Source organism: Leptidea sinapis, chromosome 7, assembly GCF_905404315.1.
Source record: "Leptidea sinapis chromosome 7, ilLepSina1.1, whole genome shotgun sequence".
NCBI classification, from domain to species: Eukaryota; Metazoa; Arthropoda; class Insecta; order Lepidoptera; family Pieridae; genus Leptidea; species Leptidea sinapis.
Window position 1 is genome coordinate 8,642,700 of NC_066271.1, and position 17,529 is coordinate 8,660,228.

The 17,529-nt window shown below is 34.1% G+C and overlaps 1 protein-coding gene across 1 annotated transcript; it reads right to left on the reverse strand.

Moving 5' to 3' along the window:
- Positions 1-4,400: 4,400 nt before the first annotated feature.
- On the reverse strand, positions 4,401-16,308 carry LOC126965356 (WD repeat and FYVE domain-containing protein 3). The gene is made up of 8 exons (XM_050808892.1): positions 15,980-16,308; positions 13,282-13,527; positions 9,781-9,939; positions 8,723-8,915; positions 7,164-7,228; positions 5,549-5,670; positions 5,358-5,428; positions 4,401-4,539 (listed from the first exon to the last, which is right to left on the reverse strand). Exons 1-7 carry the CDS (start codon positions 16,178-16,180, stop codon positions 5,365-5,367), a joined length of 1,050 nt encoding a protein of 349 aa, XP_050664849.1. The 5' UTR covers positions 16,181-16,308; the 3' UTR covers positions 4,401-4,539; positions 5,358-5,364.
- Positions 16,309-17,529: the final 1,221 nt, after the last annotated feature.

Here is a 17,529-nt window from a genome sequence, read left to right on the forward strand (position 1 = left end):
ATTTATATAATATGTCAATGTTTAACTAGCTAACGGTTCATTCTCGTTATTTGCTTGAATATACGTACACACATACATTCTCACTTATATTTAAGATATCTAATGTGTGATTCTTAAATTAAGTCTAGAAGTTTAAATTCCGATTTCCGAGAGGAGTAGACATTTAATGACCATTCACTTAAACATTCCTCAGGCTTCTCATCTTCGCATCAATCCCTACATGCAAGCTCCTCCTTACTTGGTTTCTAAAAACTTGACTTAGGCCGATTGTGGAACTTATGCTTATCACAAATAAAATTTGAAAAACAAAATTTTATGAAAGATGCGGGATTCGAACCCACGACCTCCGGCGTTCCGTGCCGGTGCTCTAACCAACTGAGCTAACCGTTCGAGTACCGCCTCGTTATAAAATTCTGTTTGCTTTGTTCAACTCTCAGGTTGTGGCTTCAATTTTGTTTTTCAAATTTTATTTGTGTTTTTATCTTAGAAGTGAGGGTTAACACTTTAAAAAAACATAACATATTGTTTATGCTTATAACTTTTATCAACACATCCACACTTGCTCTAAAAATATTTATCTATCCCCTGCATGACCCAACCACCACTAAAGGATTTACTGCCAACTTCACTCACTGGGATAATGCTGCCTATTTTTTAATTTCTTTATGCTTTACGTTATGTACCCACCATAAATTTTTCATACACATACAAGGGGAAGTTTTTAAATGCGCAGGTAGGTGATATAAGTTACCTTTCTAAAAATAGTTCTAGTGCGGTGGGAGTCTCTGAGACACACAAGCAGGGCTTTGAGTATGTGCAGCTTCAAGGTGTAGGCATCATTGGGCGCCGCGTGCATACCGCACAGTAACATTGACATGTCTTCCTCGCCGGACCCGCTCACTATCAACTCTCGGACTACACCTGCCAAAGAGAATATATACAATTAAAGATCATTAAGGCGCGATACATTTTTTGAAATTGACGGTATACAAAAAAATATTGCACTATATAGCAAGCATATGTATAATAGCAATGGCCACATTAAATTAACACACGGGTAGAACTTCTTAACCAATAAAAAAAACTAAAAATTAAAGTAAATATTAATTAAAAATTTTGGAAACAAAATTTTATGAACGATGCAGGACCAGTAAAGTAGATCTTGTAGATAAAGCCACAACCTGAGAATTGAACTAAGCATACAAGATTTCAGTTGGAAGAGCACTCACACGGAGCGCGAGAGGTGGTGGGTTCGAGTACCGCATCGTTCATAAAATTTTGTTTTCAAATTTTATTTGCGTATGCTCTTTAACTTGAGACATAAGTAGTCAAGTGTATGTAGCCAAGTATTTGGATAAGCTACAGCACCCATTAAACACACCACTGCTTAGCTACAACAAAATGACACCGCTGGTGGTATTGTGGCGAGTCTGTGGCTGCTAAAAGAGTACAGAAGATTCTATTATAATACATTATTTAATATTACCCAATGCTTTCGTTCTGCACGTCTCGTAGACGACCATGCCGTGCACGCATTTCGCACCGCCGCTATCTCTGAACACGTTACAGTTGTTCACATTGCCGTTCAACAACGCTGTGAGTCCCTCCATCACTAAGCCACCCAGTTGCTCCTCTTGTTCATCTATATTCGGGTCTCTGATCAACGATTCCTGCCGCGACTGGCGCTTCTTCCTGTCCGGAGCTCTGGGTGAATTATTCGAACTACCCTCAGAATCCTTTTTCAGCAGATCTTCCTCCATAATCTGTTTGTCTTTGAGGTAGACAGCGTATCTTGTCAGGCATGTAACAAACACTTCTAGCATACCAACTTCTCTATAAACGTCCTTGAACATTGCATTGTGCCTGAAAGTGTAATTGATAACTTTAATCTTAGATCATTTATATATCTAGATAGAGCCCCTTGCTGCTAGACTACCGATGAAAACAGGCCAGGTTTATTGCTTTAGTGTGCGTGACAAGTTACGTCTGCTACACTCGCGATTAGTTTATCAATTTGTGTTATTATACATGTGTGTTTATACAAGAGAAAAAATGAAAAAATATTTATTTCAGTAACAAAAATGGTGCAAACTGCAAATGCAAATAAAGATTATTATTATCATTATTAAAGGTAGAAAAAAGGTCCACTATAATATCAAGGTCACATCCACTATTATAGTGGATGTGACCTTCTATTAAGTGAGGATCACCTGTGCCAGAAAATATATAAAAACACATTTGACCTTTGGTTTAGTTTCTTGTTGTGCAAGAGTGTGCGGCCGAAATTTTTTATCAAAAGGTGACTCGCATAGTCTTTCACCCTACTATTATATATAGCTTAGCTTTACTTTGATGTTTTTACAGGTATACCATTATACAAAAATACATTAAATTGAAAGAAGAAAAGTTTTCATGTATTCAAAATTTATTATTAGTTATTTAATCTTAAATTTTAAATTTAAACTTAACATCAATGCTTAAAAACAATCAATGCAATAAATATGATAGAATTCTACTTATATTAGCGAAATAACTTACTTTAATATGTTTAGCAGTGTGTTCATACACAGTATACTGCACGTTCTCGATCGGTTCGCTTTGAGCAACAGCGACAGTGAGATCAATTCCTTGCACGGCACAAAGTTTAATTGGAACACAATAAATTCAAGCAACTCGAAGAATTTCTCTTGAATTTCCGCGTTTTTAGTGTGGATCCTCTCTGAGAATTGGCTAAGCGTGTTCTGGTTCTCTAATATGAAATAATTGGCGTTATCGGCGTGATACACGCTCGATATTGCATCTAGTATTGTACAGCATAAGGCAGGCGAGTTTGATTTCATAAATACTGATTGTAATACCTGAAATCAGATAACATTATTTTTAACTAGCTGACCCGACAGACGCTCTTCTGTCAATAGAAAAAAAATTATGTATTCGGGAATAATGTAGTCTAAAGCCATCGAAAATGTGTAATCTAAATTAATTAGTTAAACATGAAACAAAAATGTATATCTGAATGATACCCTTATACCCATGCCCATCATCTACCGTTTCATAAAGTATTAAGATGCCATGAAGATATACATATGCCTTATTGCTTATCTAGACCTATTTAAGATAAACAATTCATGTTCATTAATGTTCTTAATTTATACTTTCATAAGACGTTTCTCCTGACAGTAACAACACAACAGAAAAAGAATTAGCGAAATCGGTCCAGCCGTTCATGCGTGATGGCGTGACCGAGGAAAATAGGGATTCATTTTTATATATATAGATAAACAGTCAATTGCAGTTAAATTTAAAATGAAAAATGCTAACTGCTGTTCAATGTTACTCAACAATGCTACATGCTAATTTAGGATAGCTTATTTAAATCGTTTATTTTTTCTAATAGTAATAATTCTAATAATGTTTAGTTTTAAGTTTTAATAGTTTAGTTTAAATTAAGTAGTAGTTAATCATGTACACATAATTAAATGTTTTTAAGTGCGATTACTTGCCAACAAACTGTTAAAGTTTGGCAAGATATATTAAGGCGCGGTCATACCTCAATATCCACAAAAATTGGTTTCTTAGAGAGTCATTTACAACATAATGCAATGAAAATATTCCGACGCAAAAAACACAGTGCATTAAGAAGGACTTAAAGAAATTTTTGAACCGAATAGAATATTCATATATAATTTGAAATATCCAATAAAAAATTTGTAATTTGCTTCCCAAAAATAAACTTTGGAGTCAAACATCTCCGAATTTTCAGCGATAACAACATGCTTTATTTAAAGAAATTAATAGAATTGGTACTTTTCTAAAAACTTACAACCGAATAATTTTTCAATTTAATGTGTAAATTTTGAATAAAAAAAAATCAGTAAAATAAATGCCCATTTGCAGCTTAGCCACATGATCAACACAAATATTGTAGGGTTGGTTGCAGCGTTTACAATCCTAGTCAGTCCGCGCCTTAATAAGAATAAAAAGTGTACTTATTAAATTTAAAATAAATGAATGAAAAAAATCGTAAGCAAATCAAATTATAAATTTATAGTAATTTTCCTAGACAACTATTTTTATGACAGTAAGGGACGAGACGAGCAGGACGTTCAGCTGATGGTAATTCTCTAAGCGAGAGCGGCAATACAACTGCGTTCGTCACCTTGAGAAAGATGTTAAGTCTATTTTGCCCAGTAATTTCACTAGACACAGCGCCATTCAGACCGAAACACAACAATGCTTCCACATTACTATTTCACGGCAGAAAAAGGTACCCATAATCTAGTCGGCATCCTGTGCAAAGGAGCCCGCCACTGGTCACCTCCATATGTGATACTCACTTGAAATGCCTGCACATTTCTAACGGCCTGCCCTGGCGTAGATGGCTGCGGCAACACAAAACCCTGGAGCTGGAATATCTCCGTGTTGGCCCTGGTGGGTCGGAGCTCAGAAAACCCACAAGCGCACAGTGACGATATCATCAGCACCAGGTTACGTAACGCTGCCCGTGCTTCGGTACCGCTGACGCGTTCCTCGTCCAACCTGTACAATATCACCAATGTTATCAAATAATGCCTTAGTTATAAAAAAATTGTATTAGGCGTTATTATACAAATGTTGTTAGCGGATTTCGTGCGAGAATTTGGGGAGTCAACATCGCCTGAGGATGCCTCGTGTAGAGGCGAAACAAGTGGCGAATCGATTAAAGACAAATTTATAAATAATGCGGAAACGAAAGTTATCGTTACTTCAGAACTACTAGCTTGATTTTAATCGAACCAAATCTAGTGTATGTCTACGCATATAACTATATGCCCTTCAAGTAATTTAACAGACAGCGATAATCTCCATTATTACAATTATTTTGTAAGCTCCATTATCAGTGTCTAAAAGGCCTTTTTTATATTTTTATGCCATATTAAAATTTGGACAATCTCTAGTTTTTATAAAAGGCATTTATTTTCTCAAAATTGATTCCTTTAGAATTCTTTTTGATGACATTTCTAGACAATGACGCTCTGAGAGAAGAAGCGGCGCAAGAAACTCTCACAGCATTCTTTTTAATGAAATATACAATATTGTATATTTAAGTAAATAGTAATAAATATCCTATTAATATTTCACAAAGTAGACTTTTTGATTGTGTTTAATGAAGATTTATCTTTTCTGTTTGTTTTTCGTTGTCTACTTGTGGTTTAAATTCCGATAGTAATGAATTTAAACCATTTGTTTTTTTTGTTATGAAAAATAAAGTCAATAGTAAAAACTAGGCCGCTAATTAAAATTAACTACGGAACAGTGCTTAATTTGCAAAGAAATTTAACGCAATCTAAGAAAATATATAATTTAAAAATGCTTACCCTGAGGTCATATAATCAGGCACATCTTGTCGCTCATGTCTGTGACAATAACAAACATAAAAATTGAAAACCTAGGAAAAAAAACAAAACTAAGCAAATAAATGCAAATCTAACTATTGAATATAACTTAATATTGTCATGCTCATGCAGTCACTAAGTAAACATAAAAAACACAAAGAAATTTTACATACTTGAGTAGGAATTCAGAAAGAAAAAGATATCCTTGAGATGATCTAAAGTCATCCAGTAATAATTGACTGACTTCACTGGAGTCTTTTAGGAAACAGAAAACAGCCACAAACATTTCCACAACCTGAAAGAAATTATTAAATCTTATTGTATTAAATAAAATTAAAAGTGCACATAGCCCTAGAAGGTTTAAGTTGAGAAGAGTTCATAGGTTGGTTCCAATATATCCGCGCTATACCTTATTACTTACATATCCATCCTGTTCATACCTAAACTTTATCCGTCTATACGACCTAATTCACCAAGTGGAGGGTGGGGTGACCAGAGAAGAGCCTCCGTTACAAACGCAAGGACAGTTCGTCCGTAGCACCACGCGAGTGAACACACCGGCAGTCTGTTTGCGTTGACACGAAGAAGACACCGCTAATACCCAGTTGTTCGCTACCTAGTGAATACACCTACCGTACCGCGAGTGAATTACGCCGCGATAATTCGACAATACAGTGCTCCAAAATACAGTCCACACCAACACCGTTTGCAAGAGGAGAACAGAGGAATACCAGGTAGGTCGTTCCTTACTTTTGCCTGTCCTTTAATTCCCTTCTCAGCACAAAAACGCTCCGCCATCACGTGGTAATTGCCACACCCTCAAGCACGCGCATACATTTGTTCACATAAAATACCACACACTATGTATTTAAACCAATTTGGCCATTAAAAGATGGTCAAAAAAATAGGTCACATTAGGAAGTTTTCGAGGAGAATTTTAGCATAGATGTGCACTAACAAGTTTAACGAAAATTGTCTATAATATTGTTACGAAGGTCAGATCGAAGGTCGAAAAGTTCGCGAATCGTGTAATACTTACCTACCTCCTTAAATTAATCTCGAGCTTATGACACTTGCACTAAGGTTGAGTATGGCTTACTTAGCTGTTTTGTAAACAACTCGTTTGTTTTGTTATTGTAAACAAATTGTTAATTAGTAAACAGTTTGGGAACATTCGAGAATAATCCTTAGAGATGTGCACTTGGTCATTAGTGAATGAGTGATCATGTGAACATTCAGTGCGATATAACCAGCGATACAGCTGCTGGTGTGTTATGTCTGTCCGTCCGTGTGTAATGACTTATTGGTACTTAGAAGTATTTAACTGACAGCTGGGATGTTTTTTTCATTATATGCGGAATTATACTGGTGTTTACCGAACCCTAAAAACTTTGAGATAATTGTATCTAATGTCAAAATCACAGCAACAATTCAATCTAATATATTGCTCGTAATATATATCACTAGTAGTTGCCCGTTGCATTCGCAACTAAAGGTTTTATCTCAATGAAATATTTAAGTAGGGAGAACAGAGAGAGTTGTCATACTGAGACATGCAGGGCAAGCCTGTCAGCCATTAAGTTGGCATAGCGACATCAAATTCTGCACGGACGCACGCCAAGAAGATATTAGTAGGATAATGGGAATATATTATAACATTATGGATGGAAGTTTATGATAGCGGAGCCTGATGCCAAGCAGATACATCTAGTGGCTCAATAGTAAGTTCAGATATTCATTTTTTCAATTAAATATTTATATCCTTAATAATATAATAAAAATTATTACCTCTAATGGCGTTAATTCCGGTATCTTTTGCATATTTTCAACACATAAGCCGACACATCCTTTTGCTAAAAAATAAATGGTATTAAATTGTTAATATAATAGTTTAAAATATAGTTTCACACTTAATAACGCATCATATAACGTTATTATTAAGTATGCAAGTATGGTTAGATAATGAACAGGACAAGATAATACACTACCAATTGCTTGTATTTATTTATATTATTTATTGGGGTTAACAGTGTACCTATAAATTTGATCTTAGTAGCAAAACACATAACATCACATACTAAATATACCTATACCGTTTACTAAAATTAAATTTAAAAAGTTAAACTGTAGTAATTATTCTACTATATCTATACTAATATTATAAAGCTGCAGTGTTTGTTTGTTTGTTTGAACGCGCTAATCTCTGGTACTGGTCCGATTTGAATGATTCTTTCAGTGTTGGGTAGTCCATTTATCGAGGAAGGCTATAGGCTATGTTTTTTTTCAAAATTAGGGGTCCGTAATAAAATTGCTATTTTGTAACACAAGGTGTAAAATCGAAAACCTATTTTTGCGTGACAATAGAACAAAATGATGTACAGGCTATAATATAGGCAATATTTTATTACTTATAAAACTATCGCGTGAATTATACTTTATATGGCAAAACAACGTTTGCCGAGTCAGCTAGTTAATTATATAAGGTTAATATGTAATAAATACTAGAAAAAAGTGTTCATTTTTTAAATACATATAATATATTCAAGATGGTGATAATTTAAAAGCTTCAATGCTTCATTAACATAACAATCAACGTAAACTAACGTAACATATCGAAATTATTAAAATAGATTGCGAAATAATGTGCTAGTTGAAATAAGTTCAATAATAAACAAATTTAATTTGTATACCAAAGTTTATGGACGATGCGGGATTCAAACCGCGCTTCTCGGGTAACGCCCCAGCGCTCTTCCAACTAAGGCAACCGCATGTTTTGGTTGTAAACGCGTTGGATTATTGAGAGGTGAATTATTGATTATTGTTTAATATTTTACACCGTTTTCTGCTACGAAGAAGAATTACGTGATATTTGCCAAAATCCCCCCTCTCCCTCAAGTAAGATTTGGAAAGATTTAGCTCCCCGTCCCCCCTAGAACACCTTACGCAGGGGCGTACATTCGTTTTGTAGCAAGGTAGGCACATACAGTGCATTTAACTAGTCGTAGTTGAGCTTTAGAATATACAACCTAGAGATTGCTTAAAGTAGATATTTACCCCTTATTCATAATGGTCCGCTAACATAAAACAGCTGCTAGTGTTATTTTTCATCCTGACTTAGGTCAATAGAAGACTATTATGAATAAGGGTGTTAGTATCTAGCGTAAGGAAAAAATCTGATTAGGTTGTTTAATGTTTGGTTATAAAATTAAACTAAAGTAACTTAAACACTACATTTATTTAGGTTGATAACGAGGCCCCTGACTTTACGTAGTTAATGGACGCCCCTCTAGTTGTCGGGTCTTATATTAAATGTCTGCCAAGGACTTTAGGAGAAAGGATAAACTTACTGTGAATATACTGTACGACAGACTGAGTCAGACCATGACGAGATAACGTCATCAGCACTTCAGCAGCCGACTTCCTCCACATCATATTGTAAGGTGCGCACCACGACGTTATAGCAGAAAATAACAGGCTCAAATCATCTTTCCGAGCCAGCTCTTCACATGGAATGGAGTGACTTGTCAATCTTACCAACAGCTAAAATATTTAATGTTAAAATTATAAAATACAACAGTTATATGCAATAAACACAATGAGAAACCCTGTCACTATAGTTTTATAGTGAACAAGTGTGAACTGACTTCAAAGATATTGGTGGTGCATGTTGTACACAGCGACTGAGGAACATGGGACTCATTTGAGTATAATATTTTTTATTTATTTATTCATTATACAATTTATTTACTTATGCACTGAGAATTAAACAAAATTAGGCATAATATTACTATACGAAATACATGTGATATTTTAAAATCTAAAATCTATAAAAATTTGGAGAGCAACAAAAATTTGGTTTATAAAATTAAAAAAATTTGATGAGAAGATATCAATGTTTTCATCTATATCAAAAATACTATTCTAATATAATTGTAACATTAGCTGTAGGGGAGAGTTTAAGCCATAATTTGTAATTTATGTTTTTTATTTATAATACAAAATTCATTTTAATAATTTTTCTTTTAATAATTTATGTATAATATATATATGACTGTTGTTAAGGCCTGTCAAAGTCACTTGTACTTAGATACTCTGTGGTAATCTTAAGGATTGAATTGTAAAATGATGTTACTCTTTGTTATATTAGATTCGTACCAACTGTCGAGATTTAAAGTATCCAGGTCAATTAAAATAGTTGTTTTAATTAATAATTAATTGATCTCATTATGTTCACGACGGGACAACTGTGTACTTCCGTATTGTGTGAACATTTCAAATTCAGTCAGATTGCCATGTAAACAAATTTTGTGACGGATATGTTGGTAGGATCCAAGGATTATTTTTTGATACATAAGTGTTAAGATTAAATATACTATTGGTGTCATAATTAATTACAAAATAGAACCTGAACAAAAATCTTTTGCAGCAATATCCTTCTTTCCCTCGGTGTAAATTCGCTATTGTCATCGTGTACATCTGCCTCAGCCTCCGGTATCTCCGGGAGATCAAAGAATAAATACAAACATTTGACTAATGTTGATGGGATAGCCGCTGTTGTCATCACCTTGAAACAATAATATATACAGCTTCATGAATATGTCTAGAATGTGTGTAACATTACAAAATATTATTTTACTATAGGTATAGACCAGTAGGTCGGTGTAGGTACGGATGTACGGACAAGCATAATATAATATAATATTCGTATTTTATTGGGAAAAAATAGTCACATAATATCATGAATTAAAGAACATAATTATGCAATTAGATACTTATAATTTTAAATATTTCTTACTCAGACCTTAATGTTTTACTTTTTACTAAAATTCTGAAAATGAAATGTGTGCAATACCTAGTCTAGACATAAATACTGAAAAAAAAAATCTATTGCAGATAATATTTAGTGTTTTAGTTTAATAGGAAAATTTTGCAAAAATATGCCTGTACAAAAAAATATAGAGAAACTAGCAGAAATGACTTTACTTTTACAGACACTGATTAAGGCTTTTTAATAAAATCTAAAATCAATATTGAAATCTTATCAATTTCATCATAAATTTTCATGTTACTAGAAAATCGTAACTTTCAGCCCCGGTCATACATACATTTAAACAATTTAAAATATAAAAAGCTAGTTCGAAGTGGTCTCCATTGGCTGCAACACAGTCCTTTAAACACTGAGGCCAGTTATCAATAGAAGCACGCACTAATTCCATGAGAAAATTTTTCACTGCCAATCGTACGGATTGTTTTATGGACTCAAAATTATCATGGCGTTTAGAGCAAGCCGTACTTCTAAAACTGACAATAATCATAATCCAGCGGATTAAGATCGGGATTAGACGACGCGACGGCCAGTCTACAGCTCTGATGAAGTCCGAAACGTTCGTTTTCGACTCGTCGAAGACGAATGTTTCGGAGTATTCTTGGTTGGAAACGAAGTTCGTTTCCAAGGCTGCGTAGACCGAGCTTTACGATGGCTGCACTGAAAATTTCGGGAATCAAGGAAGTCACACAACATTACTATTTAAAAATGTATTTATTGCTTTTCGAAGTATTCTCCGCGAAATTTGACACATTTTTCCATACAATGGAACCAATCATTGAGGCAACCATTCCATTCAGAAGTTGGGGTCTCCAAAATGGCCGTTTTGTAGGCGTCCACAGCTTCTTCAGGTGATGCAAATCTCTGACCACGCAATTTATTCTTTATTTTAGGGAAAGTATAGAAATCATTAGGGCTCATCATAATTCTATGTCTTCTTGCTCTAAAAACTCTTTCGTTCTGTGCGCGGTGTGAGAAATCGCGTTGTCGTGATGGAGGATGATGCAGCGGTTGCAGTTCTCTTTACGGAGTTCAGAAACGACCTGTGGCAAACAAATGCTAGCATACCATTCTGCATTAACCGCTCTTTGTCCCTCAAGAGGAATAGTCGCAACATGGCCGGTTTTGGAGACATACGTGGCCACCATCTTTTTTGCAACACTCCGTGAACGAACATTTTTTGTTGGCTTTAACTCATTTTCGAACACCCAAACTCGTGACTGTCCACGTTGAAATTCAGCAAACCCGCGATAAATTGTGGTTTTGGATGGGGCTTCATCACCAAATGCAGAAATCATCCAGTCAACACACTGTTTTTGTTTAAACCACTTCAAAAGTCATAATAAATCATCGCTCTATAATTTTCTCGAGTCAATTTCATTTTCTCAATGACTAAACAAGTTTGGCAAGACCTTGTGACAAGACCTCCCTTTACGTACCGTTTCAGTAGTTGTTTCAATTTTACCACCCTATTCTTTTTTAAATTAGCAGTTAAGAAATGACCAGTAGGTACGTCTGTTACAGGCTGCAAGTCCTAAATCATCTTTTAAAATAACGCAACAAGGTTCTAGGTGCTATCTTCATCTCCCGCGATAACATCTTTTGCTTTCCGACAGGATTTCTTAGAATTCTTTCCCTTACTGCTTTGACCACGTTTTTCGTACGAACACTACGTGGACGGCCAGATCTTTTTCTGCCACAAACAGAGGAGGTCGAATTGTACCTATTAATGGCCCCGTACACATTAACATTTTACTAATATCAAACGTACGGAGGAAAGTTTTAAAAATTCCTATTGGCTCCATACCTACTTTGTGTAGTGCAATCACGACGATTCTTTCTCTTTATTACCCCACTCTATTTTAATATCGCAAAATATTGTACAATGTATTGGCGCCAAAATGAGAAAAATTAGTGAACAATCATATAAAAATGACAGATTCCAGATTCAAATGCAATATTTTGTTTATTTCTCTCGCACGGAACGCGAGAGTTCGCGGGTTCGTTATTATGCCCTTTTTTAATGTAACCTTAGCATCAGCGTTATGTGAAATAACTGTGACTTATTTGGCAGTAAAAGAGATAAAAGCATCCCGCAGATATTTTGAACAGAATAACGTCTGTCAGGTCAGCTAGTACATGATCAAATACAAATTTATAGTACCTATTACAAAATCTACAAGAAAACGTAAAAATAACTGGGAAATAATAAAAACACAAAATAAAAGATTAGGTAGCGCCGGGCGAATCACAAGGATGGGAATTATCTTCGCTTAGAAGAGATTACACTACTACTATGTTCCTATAATGATTATAAAGGTTACTGTGGTATGAAAATTTTATATATTCATATATGGAGACATTTCATAACTTAATTTACATAGTTGTTATCACCTCATCAAGTCACTGTACATACATATAGATATAAGGTCATTCAATAAGATACATACCTATATGTAACCAACTGACACTATTATGTGCAATCATTAGAAATCAAGATATGTCTATATATGTCATATATAGGTAGGTATACCGGTAGATTATTAATTGACTTCATTTCTTACAATTTAAATGCCACAGATATAAAATATAATTTTTCTTTTAATAAAATAAGAAATAAATATTTAGCAAACATTATAGTGGCTGTCAGTTTCAAATTATTTATGCACTAACTTAGTTATTAACTTACTGCTAAGAAAATTTAAAATTTTCAAAAATTCGGGATTTACCCTGTTCTCGACGTTTTAAGGTCCTAGGAAGCTTCCCTGACTATTCGCGCGATGTGTCCGTACGTCTGTATGTATATATGTAAACCTTGTATAACTTTTGAACGGCGCGACCGATTTCATGGCGGTTGGCGCTATTCGAAAAGGCTTGACCAAACTTAGGTTTTGAATAGAATTCGGACTGATTCGTACCGATAAATGACCGGACAGTTCAAAATGTAAAAAGATTGTATAAAAATACTGACGTACCTACTACAAAGTAAGGTACTTAACTAAAATATAAAAATATTTTTTTTGTTCATTCTGAAAATGCTTCATTTGTTACCGAATTCTTATTATGACCAGTCCAACTTACTTGAATAAGCGACTGATCGCCAGTCGCTAAGAGATTGAGTGTTGACAATAACATCCATCCGTTACTTGACTCTTCAGAATTTTCAATCTCTAGAAACTTGGCAATCGCACAGCTAGCTGCCTCTGTGCTCTGATTGCTGGCTCTCTTGCGTATTTCGGATACCATCAACTTGGAGACTTGCTGACAAAATGACAAGATGTCCCAAAATTTTTCGTTCATATCTGTTGACGGACTGGATCCAAATACCTGTATAGAAAATATAATAGGCTGTAAATAAAGGACACAAACCATAGCTACAAGACTATGTAGCTCTAAGCACAGTTCAAAGTCTACACAGTTGAACCTGCAGTGCCTAATACGGTAACAATAAAAATGAATTTGATGTTACACTATCTAAAAAAATATTGGGTAAGGTAGAATAACTGTTAAATGATCGTATTCTATTCTATTATTTTTTCCTTCTATGGCTCCTGTGGAAGGTATACCACAAGTTTGGCAAGGAAGAGAGCTAGCATTGTTCATAAATTTTTGTTACAAATTTAATTTCTAACTAACAATTGTAGTGAGGGGAGGCTACAAACGCGATGTTTTATGAATTACGTTATGACATAGAAATACTCATTCTGATGTGTGTGTATATCTTTCCGTAAACGATTAGTTTAATGTAAATATGTCAATCATTTGCCATATTTTTTTTAATTCAGAAGATGTAGTTATTCACCTCCGTATGATTTACAATCTATTCTCAGATGCACCTAAAATGTCTTGGGTGGTGTCAAACGAATACCAGGCGACAGCCACACAACCTGAATAGCAATAAATAAGGAAATGATTGACATCATGTAGACCCTAGTCATGTTTTTTTTATGACAGTGAGGGTCGAGACTATTAGGATGTTTAGCTGACTGTAAGTGATACGGCCTGCCCATTACAATGCAGTGCCAATTCTGAAACCAATCTTCACATACTTTATACATTTATGGATCACAGCCAAATATTGAAATATTGCAATGATTTCACAACAAAACATCACAGATAATGGCCAATGCTCCATGATTGGAAATGAACTAGTACACCATGACCTCGGAATACCAAAGCGTCAAAGATGAGATAACAAAATTTTCTAAATCATCCTTACATACTAGCAAAAGCCATAATGAAGCAAAGAACAGTTTCAAGAAGACTGAAACATATTTTCTTTTTATTGTTCATTCAATCAGAGTGTCCTCTCAAATATGGATAAAAATAATATAAAATATATCATGCTGGGATATGAAAGCTTATTATGGAGGCTTCTTCTGTCACCGTCTTGTTCATTTTAATGATCCTGTGTACTTTCTGGCTGCACACAGATTTTGAAGACACAGGGTAGTGCTGAAAGCTCCAGATTCGAGGCCCATGCTCTCTCAAAATTTTCAACCAATGTATTCTATTGAGTCTTCTCTCAAGATGGTCGCAGAATGGAGTAAGATGAACTCTGATCAATTTAACCACCAAATAAACCCCATTTGTCATATTATCATTTCTCATTGACAACACTTAATTGCCTCTCTTAGTGTTGGAATACTGGGTCCCGAAATTTCGAGTGATTGCCAATCCCGCTGTCATCTGGAAGGCAAAGCACAATTGGCTTTGACGAAGTTGGGGGTCATAAATAAAGTTAGGCTCACATACATACATAGGATATACATCAAGCCTACAATCTTGCGGTACACACAGGTCCAGCTACATATGGAATCAGCTCAAACCATCAGACCATGTGGATGGAAGAGCTCTTCAAATTTATGGAGATCCTATGTATAGTTAGAGCACTTGGTGTTAATTTTGTCTGGATGACTGGTGTTCTGTGTGCCAAGGAACTTTTTTTCCACATGCAACCAAACTATGGAATGATCTTCCATATAATGTGTTTCCAGAATTCAAAAAAGTGCATACACTTTTATTAAAGGATGGCACCACTCTGGGTTTGTATGAGAATGTGGGTGGTAGTGATCTTGTTAACATCAGGTGATCCATTTTTTTATTCTCAAAGAAAAAATTATGAAATGAAGTTCAGCTGTGGGGCTCTGCATGTAAGCCCAAAATTAGTTTCTAGCAAAAAAGTCAAACCTAACATCCTTAACCTTCTGCAACTGAGGTGACTTTGGTGGAAATATTTCACTGATGTGGAGTCTGTCAGACATCACTTAAAACGGGACATATTTTCTATATTCTGAATAGATTAATAATTTTTATAGTAAATTATGGTTAATACATTATTTTTTTAATTAAACAGTGCTTCAACACCCTGTTTTCTATGAGTTTCTGAAATCTATATTACTATAATATGACTAGGAACAGTGTAAAAGAAAGAACAATGAAAAATATTATTTCATATAATAAAAACAAACTAATGAAGCACTCAAATCAACTTGCTGGGCAATTGACCATTTAAGAGGCAATGTGCAGGTTGAAATGACTACATAATATATTAGCACTAATTTACTATATAGAAATTACTAATTAGGAATCTACTGTAATGGCCACAGAATAGTGAATTTACAGTAGATTGTAATCCTTATTTGAAGATTATATTTTAACAAGTCTAAAATTTTATATATGGTTATAAAATACAACTTAACATTTTATAGAATAATTATTTTTTTTTGGGATTATTTCTGTTTTGTCATTTTATTAGGAATTCACTCATATACATTACCTTACAAAATAGTGGTAGCATATTATACAGCTTATCATCTTTTTCAGGCTCTGTGAGTGGTTGGGGCGGGTGAGTATATTCAGAAAAGAGCTTCTTCAAATGCATCAAGCCTAATTGTACATGAGACGAGGAGTTTGCGGCCTCCGTTGGCTCCGATGATGTCGAAGCCGACGACCCACGCAATTTGCGCATTAAATTCATCTTAACTGAGTTTACAATTTCTACAACATTATGCTAACAGAGTACTACTTTTGTCGTAATATTTTAAATATTTGTGAACAATGAACATCAGTAATCATTATTATGTGTAGCTGCAAGAACAAATAACACGAAATATCACGGTTTCAAGAATGAAAACATTTACATAAGAAAAATTTAAATATATTGTGCCAATAATATTTGTATTAGTGGTTAAGATATAATATGTATTTATGATAAATATAAAATAAAAACAAAACGACTTCGCCGTTTTTCGTTCTAAACTATTATTGACTTTTCAGTTTTCCTAAAATGTCAATACAACTTTAAAAGTCAATCGATTGTCAATGATAATGAACACGGGCGTGACGAGGATTAAGTAGTTCGGTAGTGGCACAGCTTTTATATCCAACTATATATATCTATATATAGCCATAGAAAACTATTATTGGAATCATCCAATAATAGTTTTCTATGGCCGGCAAACAAATTATACAGTTGTTATAGAATAATCTTAAAGTGCTTTTACATATACTTAAAAGAATATCTAAGCCACTATATATGTATCTTTCATTAAATTTAATTCAACTTCATTTAATTTTAGAGAGTATTTAACTCAATTTGTCCGCATTTAATTTTAAATTTGCTTATATTTGCGACAATATAAAAAATATATATTGAAAGGTAAGAAAGACTTATATTATTACTGTCTGATAAGGCCGTTGAGCGTTGAGTCTTTAGAACAAAATATTGCTCCGATTTTCGCCTTCATTTTTAATTGATGTGTAAATAATAGTGTCCAAAACCCATTTAATCACGGGAAACATGTGTCCTTCTAATGTCCTTACTCTATAAAAATATTCCTTTGTAAATTATTAACACTATTATTAATACCTGCTATATGTGATCATAATAAAATTTAATAAAATATGGTATAAAATAAATCATTACCCTATAACTTGGGTAAAACTATATCGATATTATGGTAACATTTTAGTTGCCACTGTTTTATGTAATGTTTATTTTGATTACGATAAATTTACAAAAAATATATGACAACAGATCAAAACTTATTACTTTTGGAAAGAATATTTCATATCAAATTTATTTTATTCGACCTTGTTGCAAATTTAGTTAGATAAAAAGCAATACTTACGTGTGAAAGCTCATACATTCACTATGGCTTTGGCAACCAATACACAACACAACAAATGGCCTTAACTTTTAAATGTTGAAAGGTATCCGTATCTCACACCAAATATGTTTCAAAACAATAAAATAACAAAAATAGTATTCGCAAGCTCGATGAAATTACATGACTCTTTGTTTATTTGTCCCAAAGTTGACATTGG